Genomic DNA, 12053 nt, shown 5'->3' on the forward strand with positions numbered 1-12053 from the left:
CTGTGTTTAAGTTAGCGCGGTATATGTCTGAGCCGTCGAAGGCTCACTGGGAGGCTGCTAAGGATATCCTGAGGTATCTGAAGGGGACTGCGAATTTCGGGTTATGTTTTGCCAGAGGCAGTAAGAAGATCGAGGGTTATGCCGACGCGGACTGGGCAGTGGACCGAGACAACCGCCGCTCGACAACAGGATATGCTTTTATCCTTGGCGGTGGAGCAGTCAGCTGGAAGAGTCGTCTGCAACCGACTGTGGCAGCGTCAACTGTGGAGGCGGAGTATATGGCGGCGTCCCTAGCTACTCGCGAAGCGCTCTGGCTGAGGAAACTTCTGCCCGAGTTTGGGTGTGAGGTTGACGTCATGCGTATCTGGGGTGACAACCAGGGAGCGTTAAGTTTCATAAAGAATCCGATTGTTTCGGAACGTGCGAAGCACATTGATGTGATTCATCACTTTGTGCGTGAGAGGGTATCTATGGGGCAGGTGAAGTTTGAGTATTGTCCCACTACCAGTATGGTAGCTGATATCCTCACGAAGCCGTTGCCGGAAGGAAAGTTCGTGCAGTTCCGAGAAGGACTGGGAGTTCGTTGAGTTGGATTCGTCCGGGTGTTCCGTCCGAGGGGGAGTGTTGACATTCGGCCAGAACACTGACGGCTGTACGACAGATAAGATGGAATGTTTGGTATAAAGGAGATGATGTTCTGACTGAAAGATTGTTCTGTGATACCTGTAACGGTTAATGTTGGCTTTACCTACACAGTTCCACTCGCCTATATCGTAACACGCGGCACCTTTTGAGATAACATTTTGCCCTAGAGGCGTTGATGTGACTTTGAGCTCGGTCAATGGAGGCAGCCAAACTTGTTTATGCTCATACGATTTTTGTTGGCTACAGGCGAGATACCTTGCAATAGAGAATGCTATAAAGTACCAATAACGCTTTTCAGCCGGGCGAGATATTATGTTTGGTCCTTTACACACACACGGCGCCACGGCCACACGGCCACACGGCCACACGGCCACACGGCCACACGGCCACACGGCCATACGGCCACACGGCCACACGGCCACACGGCCACACGGCCACACGGCCACACGGCCACACGGCCACACGGCCACACGGCCACACGGCCACACGGCCACACGGCCACACGGCCACACGGCCACACGGCCACACGGCCACACGGCCACACGGCCACACGGCCACACGGCCACACGGGCACACGGCCACACGGTCACACGGCCACACGGCCACACGGCCACACGGCCACACGGCCACAGGGCCACACGGCCACACGGCGCCACGGGGCCACACAGCCACACGGGGCCACGGGGCCACACGGCCACATGGCCACACGGCCACACGGCCACACGGCCACACGGCCACACGGCCACACGGCCACACGGCCACACGGCCACACGGCCACATGGCCACACGGCCACACGGCCACACGGCCACACGGCCACACGGCCACACGGCCACACGGCCACACGGCCACATGGCCACACGGCCACACGGCCACACGGCCACACGGCCACACGGCCACACGGCCACACGGCCACATGCGGCCACACGGCCACACGGCCACACGGCCACACGGCCACACGGCCACACGGCCATGGGCAATCCAACAGAGCGGGGTCCCCCTTGGTTGCGGTCATGCGGTCAATTTTCCACTATTACGTTGCTTATGTGCCATGTATTTCCATAGCTTGTCTGACGGTAGTTCCCAGCAACATGCGGCTTTTATGAAGCTAGATAGACGTATGGTAATACCTTCTCATCCGTACCGAATATGTATGTGTCTATAAATCCTTCATACGCACACCCATGGGAAGCTCAGCAGGTCAACAGGTGCAGTATACTCGTACAGTCTTTAGGTACGACTAAAAACTGAAATCGCTGCGTGCAGTAGTAGTGTGTAACTCAGCGATGCACACCTGGACGCCTGCTGCCGCGTTAGTCTGGGTGGAGCCGATGGGTGGTGGTATCCATGGCAGCTGTTACACAGATAAAGCTCGGGTCCCCGGAAAAGCTTGCATACGTGTGTGTAATGTGGAGCATTTTGATAGCCATCAACATCGTCAGTCACAACCTACCTAGGAAGGCACGCTGTGTCAAAGCAACGAACCAAGCAAGCAACTGCGTGGATGGTAACCGCAACAAACACCTACCAATGGATCACACCCATTAGTTCCCTCAAGCAGAAACCTGCAAAGATAACGAAGGGCACACAGCCCAGTCCAAGCAAACGCACAGCACCGACCCCGTGGTATATGATAAATGCTCTACTAACGGCTCACTGGTACCATCCACTAGCACGGGTATTGCTCCTGGCCTTGCTAGCGTGTTTTGTATAACGTCTTTGAACTGTCACTTTTCCTCGTGTCCATATCCGTTCGTAGTGGCGAGGTCAGCAAGGCAAGCACGCACGGGCCAATACTCATGCACTCCCGGGCAGTGCATCCGCTGCGGCTCAACACAGAATCTGATCACTGGCTAGCAGGCGGAAGCCGGTCACTCCGCCAAAACCCAAACTACCGGGCCGGCCCCCCCTGGTCCTCCGGCTAGCCTCTGAACATGTGGAGACCTAGATCACGAGTTTCTGCCGTACCAAAGTACGCCTCAACCTGCACCTGGACACATGGCCTCCTAGCGAGCGCACCCCAGCCAGCTGCTGGGACATAAAAAAGCGAGCAGGGAAGAACCTGCTCCTGGCCAGCTGTGTGAATGCTATTGCGGTGCGACGAAGCCTATCATATCCTTCTCATCAAGGCTTCCCATTTTCGGTTCCATAGCACAGCGCGTAGTTCTTGACCTTGCAGTCGTTCACATACGCCTTATCGCCTCCCTTGGAATTCACATACGTGCAAGAATCGGCCTTCTCGTCTGATAGCCAGCAGCCCTTGCCGCTGTGGTAGCAGGCTGAATCAACAGCGTCTGCAGGGGGCGGATGTGGTAGGGAGCCCGTAAGTGGGTAGCTGTAGGTTCCACCCAAAGCATGAATGTAAGAAGAAAGCATGTGGGGTGCGGGCCCGCCATACATACGGCTGCTAAAAACGGCTATCACATATGGTCGGCAAGCCTGCGCGCCCCTTTGCGTTAATTCATTGAATCCGCTCCACAGCGCTATATAAGGCGAGTTCTTTGTACAACTGCTGCCGTACCATCTAACACCAACATCGGCATGATGCAACTGACACGCCCTATGCAAAACCTTCTGTATGGATATATCCCCACCTGACTTCGTATTGTCGACTCGCGGCACCAGAACATAGCCCTCGGACTTGCAAAAGTTGTCCGCTTCCTTGAACTCAAGCATGGAGTCTGAAATCATATAATCCCACTTCTTGCCCTTGAACTTCTTGCCTTTCACTGTGCACAGGGATAGCGGTTAGGTCATGTACGGGGATCAGGAAAGGACTGGAGGGGAGTGTGGCGTGCTTAATATGGATGGCATCAGTACGGTATAGAACAGTACCTCTAGTGCCGTACAGTACAGTGCCGTTCATCGCTGTAAACGGCTTTGTTACCTTTCACCGAATAGTGTTCACCAAGAAGCTAAGCAGGCAGCACACTTCCAATCGAGGCCATTATGTAGGACAAGACTGATTGGGACATACTGCGATGTAGTGGTTACATGTGCATCCCACCCAACTTACCCTTCAGCTTCTCGACTTTCTCGACTTCGACCTTCACGGGCTGTAGGGGAATTTGGGGCTGCTTGGGAGCCTTGGGCTGCTTAGGGGCCAAAGGCTGCTTGGGGGCCTTGGGCTGCTTAGGGGCAGTCGGCTGCTCTGGGGCCTTGGGCTGCTTAGGGGCCAAAGGCTGCTTGGGGGCCTTGGGCTGCTTAGGGGCCAAAGGCTGCTTGGGGGCCTTGGGCTGCCTAGGGGCCTTGGGCTGCTCTGGGGCCTTGGGCTGCTTGGGGGCAGTCGGCTGCTCCGGGGCCTTGGGCTGCTTGGGGGCCTTGGGCTGCTTAGGGGCAGTCGGCTGCTCTGGGGCCTTGGGCTGCTTGGGGGCCTTGGGCAGCTTAGGGGCAGTCGGCTGCTCTGGGGCCTTGGGCTGCTTGGGAGCCTTGGGCTGCTTAGGGGCAGTCGGCTGCTCGGGGGCCTTGGGCTGCTTGGGAGCCTTGGGCTGCTTGGGGGCAGTCGGTTGCTCAGGGGCCTTGGGCTGCTTGGGAGCCTTGGGCTGCTTGGGGGCAGTGGGCTGCTCGGGGGCCTTGGGCTGCTTGGGAGCCTTGGGCTGCTTAGGGGCAGTCGGTTGCTCAGGGGCCTTGGGCTGCTTGGGAGCCTTAGGCTGCTTGGGGGCAGTGGGCTGCTCGGGGGCCTTGGGCTGCTTGGGAGCCTTGGGCTGCTTAGGGGCAGTCGGTTGCTCGGGGGCCTTGGGCTGCTTGGGAGCCTTAGGCTGCTTAGGGGCAGTCGGTTGCTCAGGGGCCTTGGGCTGCTTGGGAGCCTTGGGCTGCTTGGGGGCAGTCGGTTGCTCAGGGCCCTTGGGCTGCTTGGGAGCCTTGGGCTGCTTGGGAGCCTTGGGCTGCTTGGGGGCAGTGGGCTGCTCGGGGGCCTTGGGCAACTTGGGAGCCTTAGGCTGCTTAGGGGCAGTCGGCTGCTCTGGGGCCTTGGGCTGCTTGGGGGCCTTGGGCTGCTTGGGAGCCTTGGGCTGCTGAGGGGCAGTTGGTTGCTCGGGAGCCTTGGGCTGCTCGGGAGCCATGGGCTGCTTAGGGGCAGTTGGTTGCTCGGGAGCCTTGGGGTGCTTTGGCGGCTTGGGCGACGGCGGCTTGGGCGACGGCGGCTTGGGCGACGGCGGCTTGGGCGACGGCGGCTTGGGCGACGGCGGCTTGGGCGACGGCGGCTTGGGCGACGGGGGCTTGGGCGAAGGGGGCTTGGGCGAAGGGGGCTTGGGCGAAGGGGGCTTGGGCGAAGGGGGCTTGGGCGACGGCGGCTTGGGGGACGGCGGCTTGGGGGACGGCGGCTTGGGGGACGGCGGCTTGGGGGACGGCGGCTTGGGGGACGGCGGCTTGGGGGACGGCGGCTTGGGGGACGGCGGCTTGGGGGACGGCGGCTTGGGGGACGGCGGCTTGGGAGAAGGCGGTCGCGACGGCGGCTTGGGCGACGGCGGCTTGGGGGACGGCGGCTTGGGGGACGGCGGCTTGGGGGCCTTGGGCTGCCTCGGTGGCTTTGGCGACGGAGGTTGGGGCGACGGAGGTTGAGGTGCCTCGGGCGCCTGGACACAACACAATTGATGTATGCGGCGTTTGCAATGTGAAATAAGGTGTAGTAAGGGATCATTTAATTAGTTTTTTAGCTGTTGAGCACTTTGGACCTCTTATCCAGTCAGGAGAGAGGAATGTAGTGGAGTCAGGACATCAAAGACAGAGTGGGATACCGGTGGGCTGTGGTAGGCTGGAAGTAGATGTGCAGCGGCGTTAACTTGCTCACCTTGGGAGGACGTGGCTTATTTGAGTTTCTTGATTCAACGTCTTGTGCACTCACTCCTGCAGAGATACACCACACACGGGGCCACAAGGCCGTGCACCACCTGGTTCCCTGGCAGATGCCCGCAGGATTCGGGTCTCGGCACCCAATGGCCTCTCTCCAGCCACGTCCCCCATGTCCTCCGCCACTCACCCTGCGGTGCCATCAGGCACAGTACGGCCACCACCGCCAGCAGCACCAGGCGGCTGGTCATGGCCCGGTGGGGGCTGCTGGACGCTGCAAGTCGGGTCATGTGGGACCACGTGAGGGGGGGCTGACTGTTAGGGACCTGACCCGGCCTAGTCACAAGTCGGGGGAAGCCTCAGCAGCAAGATTACAGCTTAGGTCGAGGTTCACGAGGACCCAGCCAAGCAGGTGCTCCGCTTAGGTAGAGCGGAGGAACTGCGCGTCACCTAAACACCAGCCACCGCTCTGCATGCAAGTTCATCAGTGTTCGATGTTCATACCACGACACCTACGCAATGTTTTATAGCAAGACTGATACAGCGCCATTTAGTTTTCAGGTGATGGCTTATGGGACTGGCTTCGTCGCTGACAGGCTCGTGCAGCAGTGGGGGGCTTGACGGCCCAGCCGGTTCGGTGGGCCGTTCCGATTGCAGCGGACACTGGTGGGCGGCACTGGATGGATCGCCCTCTTCCCCGATACCAACTTGGCGGCCTGCACACCTGCGCGCGGAGAGAATGATGCCGACTATCCAAGTAATTCGTCAGAACAACATTCGCAGCTAGGCTGGCTGCAAATGTCGTTTGGCAGGTAGGACGCCCGCGGCCATGGCAAAGCCATTACCATTAGCCAGCAGCAGCAAGGGATCCAGAGGCAGCAGACCCACATGGCCGGGGACATGACAGGATACACCGTGACGCGTGACGAGTTGGCACCTGAGCGCGTTATAGGCTTGACGTATCGGTGCCGATACAGTCCTTTTCACAAGCTCGTTAAAGCGCTTCATTCTTTCGCTGTCCGGCTGCCTATCTGAGGCTGCTGATACGCGCATTAGTTGCTGTGGGGTTGCCCTCATGAGGTTGTTTGGACTGTCTCGGGACGGACCCAGAGGCGTATGGCTGCATCAGCACCTCCGAACAACAATTGTCTGGTCCCGCAGCGGGATAACTGTCTGTGTGTAGGCAACGAAGCTGCATGTCGCAGCACGCACATATGCAGCAGTGCAGCAATTAATGTTACTCCGGAATGCATGGATGTCCCGGCCAAGCGGGAGGACGGGTGCCGTGCTTGTGGCAAAATCATTCAATGCGGCGGTCTAGTGCGACGGCACTAGAAACTGCCTATCCGACCGCATCGCTATCCATGGGTTGGTGTCGTGGCTGGCTTCCGTACGGCAGCTATATATTGCGCTCTTTCCCCCGGGGAAACGGCCACACCAGCCCTTGGAAAAGTCGGGTGTCGGCTTCCTCGAAGCCGGAAAAAGGGCGGGGGGCCCCTGCATCCGTACAGGCCGGTAGCTAGGGTAGTGTCAACGTGGTGGGATCTGTGCTTGTTGCAGCTGTGCTGATGCTGTGGGAGCTATGCTTGTCAGAGCGCGGGAGGCAGGAAGCCGGGGCTCATAACCTGCTGAAGAGACCATGTCTCTCTGGAACCTAGCAGACATGGCTAAGAGTCATTGGCCATTACACGCAGTCTGGAGGTCCGCGACCTGCCACCGACAGCCCCTTGCTTGGGCGTAAGCGTATGAGTCTGAGGTGCCGTTACCGGCACACAGCAGGGGCTCGGCCGCCAAGTCCGCGGTCCAGGCCGGATGCTCAACGCTCAGCAGACACAATCGCAGCTTGCCAGCCCTCAGCCTTTTGGCTTTGCGGTCTGGTGCCGCAGCCATAATACACACGGAAACAGCGCCATACAGCACCGTACGCACTGCCTACGGCGCCCCTTCAGGCATCGACCCGCCTGCTCACGCGCCCTTGGCGTCCCCCTCAAAGCCTAGCTCGACACACTTCCCAAAAGCCCCCAGCACTTTCCGGCAAATTTGTCGGCCTGCTGGTGGCAAGTCGGAATGCCCTTGCGGGCAAATGGTAACACAAGCTGGGTGTTCGAGTTATCATACGCACGACCTCAGGATTGGAATATTTGTTGTTGTTGTTACATGGTCGTGGGTGCGTTCCCCGTACGAGCCGAGGGCTCAAGGGCTGCCAAATCGCCTATAAACACCATCCTACCTCGCAGTTCCAACGAAACAAGTAATGAAGGATACTAACGACCAAAGGGAATGATAGAGTTGCGGTGGGACCATATGCGTTCCAGCATCCTTGCCAGGCGTTCAGGTTCCCACTTCATAGCGTCCTTCATATGCTCGAAGCGTGGGAAACCCATATCAGATCTGATTTTGTTGTACACCGGACAGTCCATCAAAATGTGCTTCTCGTCCTCGATATGGCTATCAGTGCCGCAGCAAGGGCATACTCGCTCCTCCCTTTGTATATAACGCCGTCCCTTACGCGCTCTGTTAGCCGCCAATGCCCAACAGCAAAGCCTAAACTGCATAAGCTTGCGGTTCGCTGAACGCGGGATAAACATTGCGATATGCGGGAGCACCTCCTTCCTGCCCGCTTGCTCGGCCGCCAGCCCCATCCAATGCTTATACTTCGCCATGTGAATTCCTGGTTGCTTGCCGTCTGACGGGTACACGTCAGGCTGGACATCTAAACGCGTATGCTTCCAACCACTCGCTAATCGGTCCTTGAAGTCCAAAACCACACCTTCTGGCATTGGCCTGTTCATCAGCCACTCCACTCGTTCGTCTACCTCGTGTAGCCCTTGCGGGGCCTCTTTCCATACGTCGTGCCCCAAAAAACATAGAAAACGGAGGAGTAGTGCCCCCATCCGGCCCCTTCGGGGTTGGAGAGGGACTCTGCGACCTCCTGTCGTAAAACTTGGTATGCCACAGACCCACGCTGTAAACGAACATGGTTCCAAAACCTCACAACCTGCTTGAGAACGTGGTAGTGTAGGGGTAGCTGCGACAGCTCTGCAAACAGGAGGCGGTGTGTTGGTCTGGCAGCTCCTACAATTTGTGGCATGAAAGATATCTGAAGCTGCACTGCTGTGTCCTTTAGGCATGCCTCGAAGGGCCCCTCTGCAAGGTTACTCGCATCACTCCGCCTCTTGAGCCTGTCCAAGACCTCAGCTAGCATAAACGGCCCCCAGACAGGCCACAGCTGTCACTCATGACAGTCTGACAAGTTACCCAAACAGGCCACGGGACGACAGGGCAACCCTTCGCATCAACACACGGCCACATGGCCACACGGCCACACGGCCACACGGCCACATGGCCACATGGCCACATGGCCACACGGCCACACGGATACACGGACACACGGACACACGGACACACGGCCACACGGACACATGGCCACACGGCCACACACGGCCACACGCACACACGGCCACACGGACACACGGACACATGGCCACACGGCCACACACGGACACACGGACACACGGACACACGGACACACGGACACACGGACACACGGACACACGGACACACGGACACACGGACACACGGACACACGGACACACGGACACACGGACACACGGACACACGGACACACGGACACACGGACACACGGACACACGGACACACGGACACACGGACACACGGACACACGGACACACGGACACACGGACACACGGACACACGGACACACGGACACACGGACACACGGACACTCGGACACACGGACACACGGCCATGGGCAATCCAACAGAGCGGGGTCCCCCTTGGTTGCGGTCATGCGGTCAATTTTCCACTATTACGTTGCTTATGTGCCATGTATTTCCATAGCTTGTCTGACGGTAGTTCCCAGCAACATGCGGCTTTTATGAAGCTAGATAGACGTATGGTAATACCTTCTCATCCGTACCGAATATGTATGTGTCTATAAATCCTTCATACGCACACCCATGGGAAGCTCAGCAGGTCAACAGGTGCAGTATACTCGTACAGTCTTTAGGTACGACTAAAAACTGAAATCGCTGCGTGCAGTAGTAGTGTGTAACTCAGCGATGCACACCTAGACGCCTGCTGCCGCGTTAGTCTGGGTGGAGCCGATGGGTGGTGGTATCCATGGCAGCTGTTACACAGATAAAGCTCGAGTCCCCGGAAAAGCTTGCATACGTGTGTGTAATGTGGAGCATTTTGATAGCCATCAACATCGTCAGTCATAACCTACCTAGGAAGGCACGCTGTGTCAAAGCAACGAACCAAGCAAGCAACTGCGTGGATGGTAACCGCAACAAACACCTACCAATGGATCACACCCATTAGTTCCCTCAAGCAGAAACCTGCAAAGATAACGAAGGGCACACAGCCCAGTCCAAGCAAACGCACAGCACCGACCCCGTGGTATATGATAAATGCTCTACTAACGGCTCACTGGTACCATCCACTAGCACGGGTATTGCTCCTGGCCTTGCTAGCGTGTTTTGTATAACGTCTTTGAACTGTCACTTTTCCTCGTGTCCATATCCGATCGTAGTGGCGAGGTCAGCAAGGCAAGCACACACTCATGCACTCCCGGGCAGTGCATCCGCTGCGGCTCAACACAGAATCTGATCACTGGCTAGCAGGCGGAAGCCGGTCACTCCGCCAAAACCCAAACTACCGGGCCGGCCCCCCCTGGTCCTCCGGCTAGCCTCTGAACATGTGGAGACCTAGATCACGAGTTTCTGCCGTACCAAAGTGCGCCTCAACCTGCACCTGGACACATGGCCTCCTAGCGAGCGCACCCCAGCCAGCTGCTGGGACATAAAAAAGCGAGCAGGGAAGAACCTGCTCCTGGCCAGCTGTGTGAATGCTATTGCGGTGCGACGAAGCCTATCATATCCTTCTCATCAAGGCTTCCCATTTTCGGTTCCATAGCACAGCGCGTAGTTCTTGACCTTGCAGTCGTTCACATACGCCTTATCGCCTCCCTTGGAATTCACATACGTGCAAGAATCGGCCTTCTCGTCTGATAGCCAGCAGCCCTTGCCGCTGTGGTAGCAGGCTGAATCAACAGCGTCTGCAGGGGGCGGATGTGGTAGGGAGCCCGTAAGTGGGTAGCTGTAGGTTCCACCCAAAGCATGAATGTAAGAAGAAAGCATGTGGGGTGCGGGCCCGCCATACATACGGCTGCTAAAAACGGCTATCACATATGGTCGGCAAGCCTGCGCGCCCCTTTGCGTTAATTCATTGAATCCGCTCCACAGCGCTATGTAAGGCGAGTTCTTTGTACAACTGCTGCCGTACCATCTAACACCAACATCGGCATGATGCAACTGACACGCCCTATGCAAAACCTTCTGTATGGATATATCGACACACCTGACTTCGTATTGTCGACTCGCGGCACCAGAACATAGCCCTCGGACTTGCAAAAGTTGTCCGCTTCCTTGAACTCAAGCATGGAGTCTGAAATCATATAATCCCACTTCTTGCCCTTGAACTTCTTGCCTTTCACTGTGCACAGGGATAGCGGTTAGGTCATGTACGGGGATCAGGAAAGGACTGGAGGGGAGTGTGGCGTGCTTAATATGGATGGCATCAGTACGGTATAGAACAGTACCTCTAGTGCCGTACAGTACAGTGCCGTTCATCGCCGTAAACGGCTTTGTTACCTTTCACCGAATAGTGTTCACCAAGAAGCTAAGCAGGCAGCACACTTCCAATCGAGGCCATTATGTAGGACAAGACTGATTGGGACATACTGCGATGTAGTGGTTACATGTGCATCCCACCCAACTTACCCTTCAGCTTCTCGACTTTCTCGACTTCGACCTTCACGGGCTGTAGGGGAATTTGGGGCTGCTTGGGAGCCTTGGGCTGCTTAGGGGCCAAAGGCTGCTTGGGGGCCTTGGGCTGCTTGGGGGCAGTCGGCTGCTCGGGGGCCTTGGGCTGCTTAGGGGCCAAAGGCTGCTTGGGGGCCTTGGGCTGCTTAGGGGCCTTGGGCTGCTCGGGGGCCTTGGGCTGCTTGGGAGCCTTAGGCTGCTCTGGGGCCTTGGGCTGCTTGGGGGCCTTAGGCTGCTTAGGGGCAGTCGGCTGCTCTGGGGCCTTGGGCTGCTTGGGAGCCTTGGGCTGCTTAGGGGCAGTCGGCTGCTCGGGGGCCTTGGGCTGCTTGGGAGCCTTGGGCTGCTTAGGGGCAGTCGGCTGCTCTGGGGCCTTGGGCTGCTTGGGAGCCTTGGGCTTCTTAGGGGCAGTCGGCTGCTCTGGGGCCTTGGGCTGCTTGGGAGCCTTGGGCTGCTTAGGGGCAGTCGGCTGCTCTGGGGCCTTGGGCTGCTTGGGGGCCTTAGGCTGCTGAGGGGCAGTCGGCTGCTCGGGGGCCTTGGGCTGCTCGGGAGCCTTGGGCTGCTTAGGGGCCTTGGGCTGCTTAGGGGCAGTCGGCTGCTCTGGGGCTTTGGGCTGCTTAGGGGCCTTGGGCTGCTGAGGGGCAGTCGGCTGCTCGGGGGCCTTGGGCTGCTTGGGAGCCCTGGGCTGCTTAGGGGCAGTCGGCTGCTCTGGGGCCTTGGGCTGCTTGGGAGCCTTGGGCTGCTTAGGGGCAGTCGGCTGCTCGGGGGCCTTGGGCTGC

General features: G+C 58.3%; 3 protein-coding genes across 3 annotated transcripts in view; all 3 read right to left on the reverse strand.

Annotated features, from left to right (window-relative positions):
* Positions 1–2767: 2767 nt before the first annotated feature.
* Positions 2768–5721, reverse strand: VOLCADRAFT_90121 (uncharacterized protein; the record flags this gene model as incomplete). Its single annotated transcript, XM_002949718.1, has 5 exons — positions 2768–2937; positions 3238–3372; positions 3660–5217; positions 5433–5488; positions 5622–5721. The coding sequence occupies 5 exons, from the start codon at positions 5719–5721 to the stop codon at positions 2768–2770; spliced, it is 2019 nt and encodes a 672-aa protein (XP_002949764.1).
* A 3005-nt stretch (positions 5722–8726) lies between these two features.
* On the reverse strand, positions 8727–9242 carry VOLCADRAFT_90122 (uncharacterized protein; the record flags this gene model as incomplete). The annotated part of the gene is made up of 1 exon (XM_002949719.1): positions 8727–9242. One exon carries the CDS (start codon positions 9240–9242, stop codon positions 8727–8729), a length of 516 nt encoding a protein of 171 aa, XP_002949765.1.
* Positions 9243–10341: 1099 nt separating this feature from the next.
* Positions 10342–12053, reverse strand: part of VOLCADRAFT_90123 (uncharacterized protein) — a gene marked incomplete at both ends in the record, with an annotated part of 2906 nt that continues 1194 nt past the window's right edge. The window contains 3 exons of the mRNA XM_002949720.1: positions 10342–10511; positions 10814–10948; positions 11236–12049. Coding sequence (XP_002949766.1) covers positions 10342–10511; positions 10814–10948; positions 11236–12049 — 1119 coding nt within the window. The remainder of the gene's footprint in view (positions 10512–10813; positions 10949–11235; positions 12050–12053) is intronic.

The sequence above is a fragment of the Volvox carteri genome (assembly GCF_000143455.1).
Source record: "Volvox carteri f. nagariensis unplaced genomic scaffold VOLCAscaffold_15, whole genome shotgun sequence".
Taxonomy (NCBI): Eukaryota; Viridiplantae; Chlorophyta; class Chlorophyceae; order Chlamydomonadales; family Volvocaceae; genus Volvox; species Volvox carteri.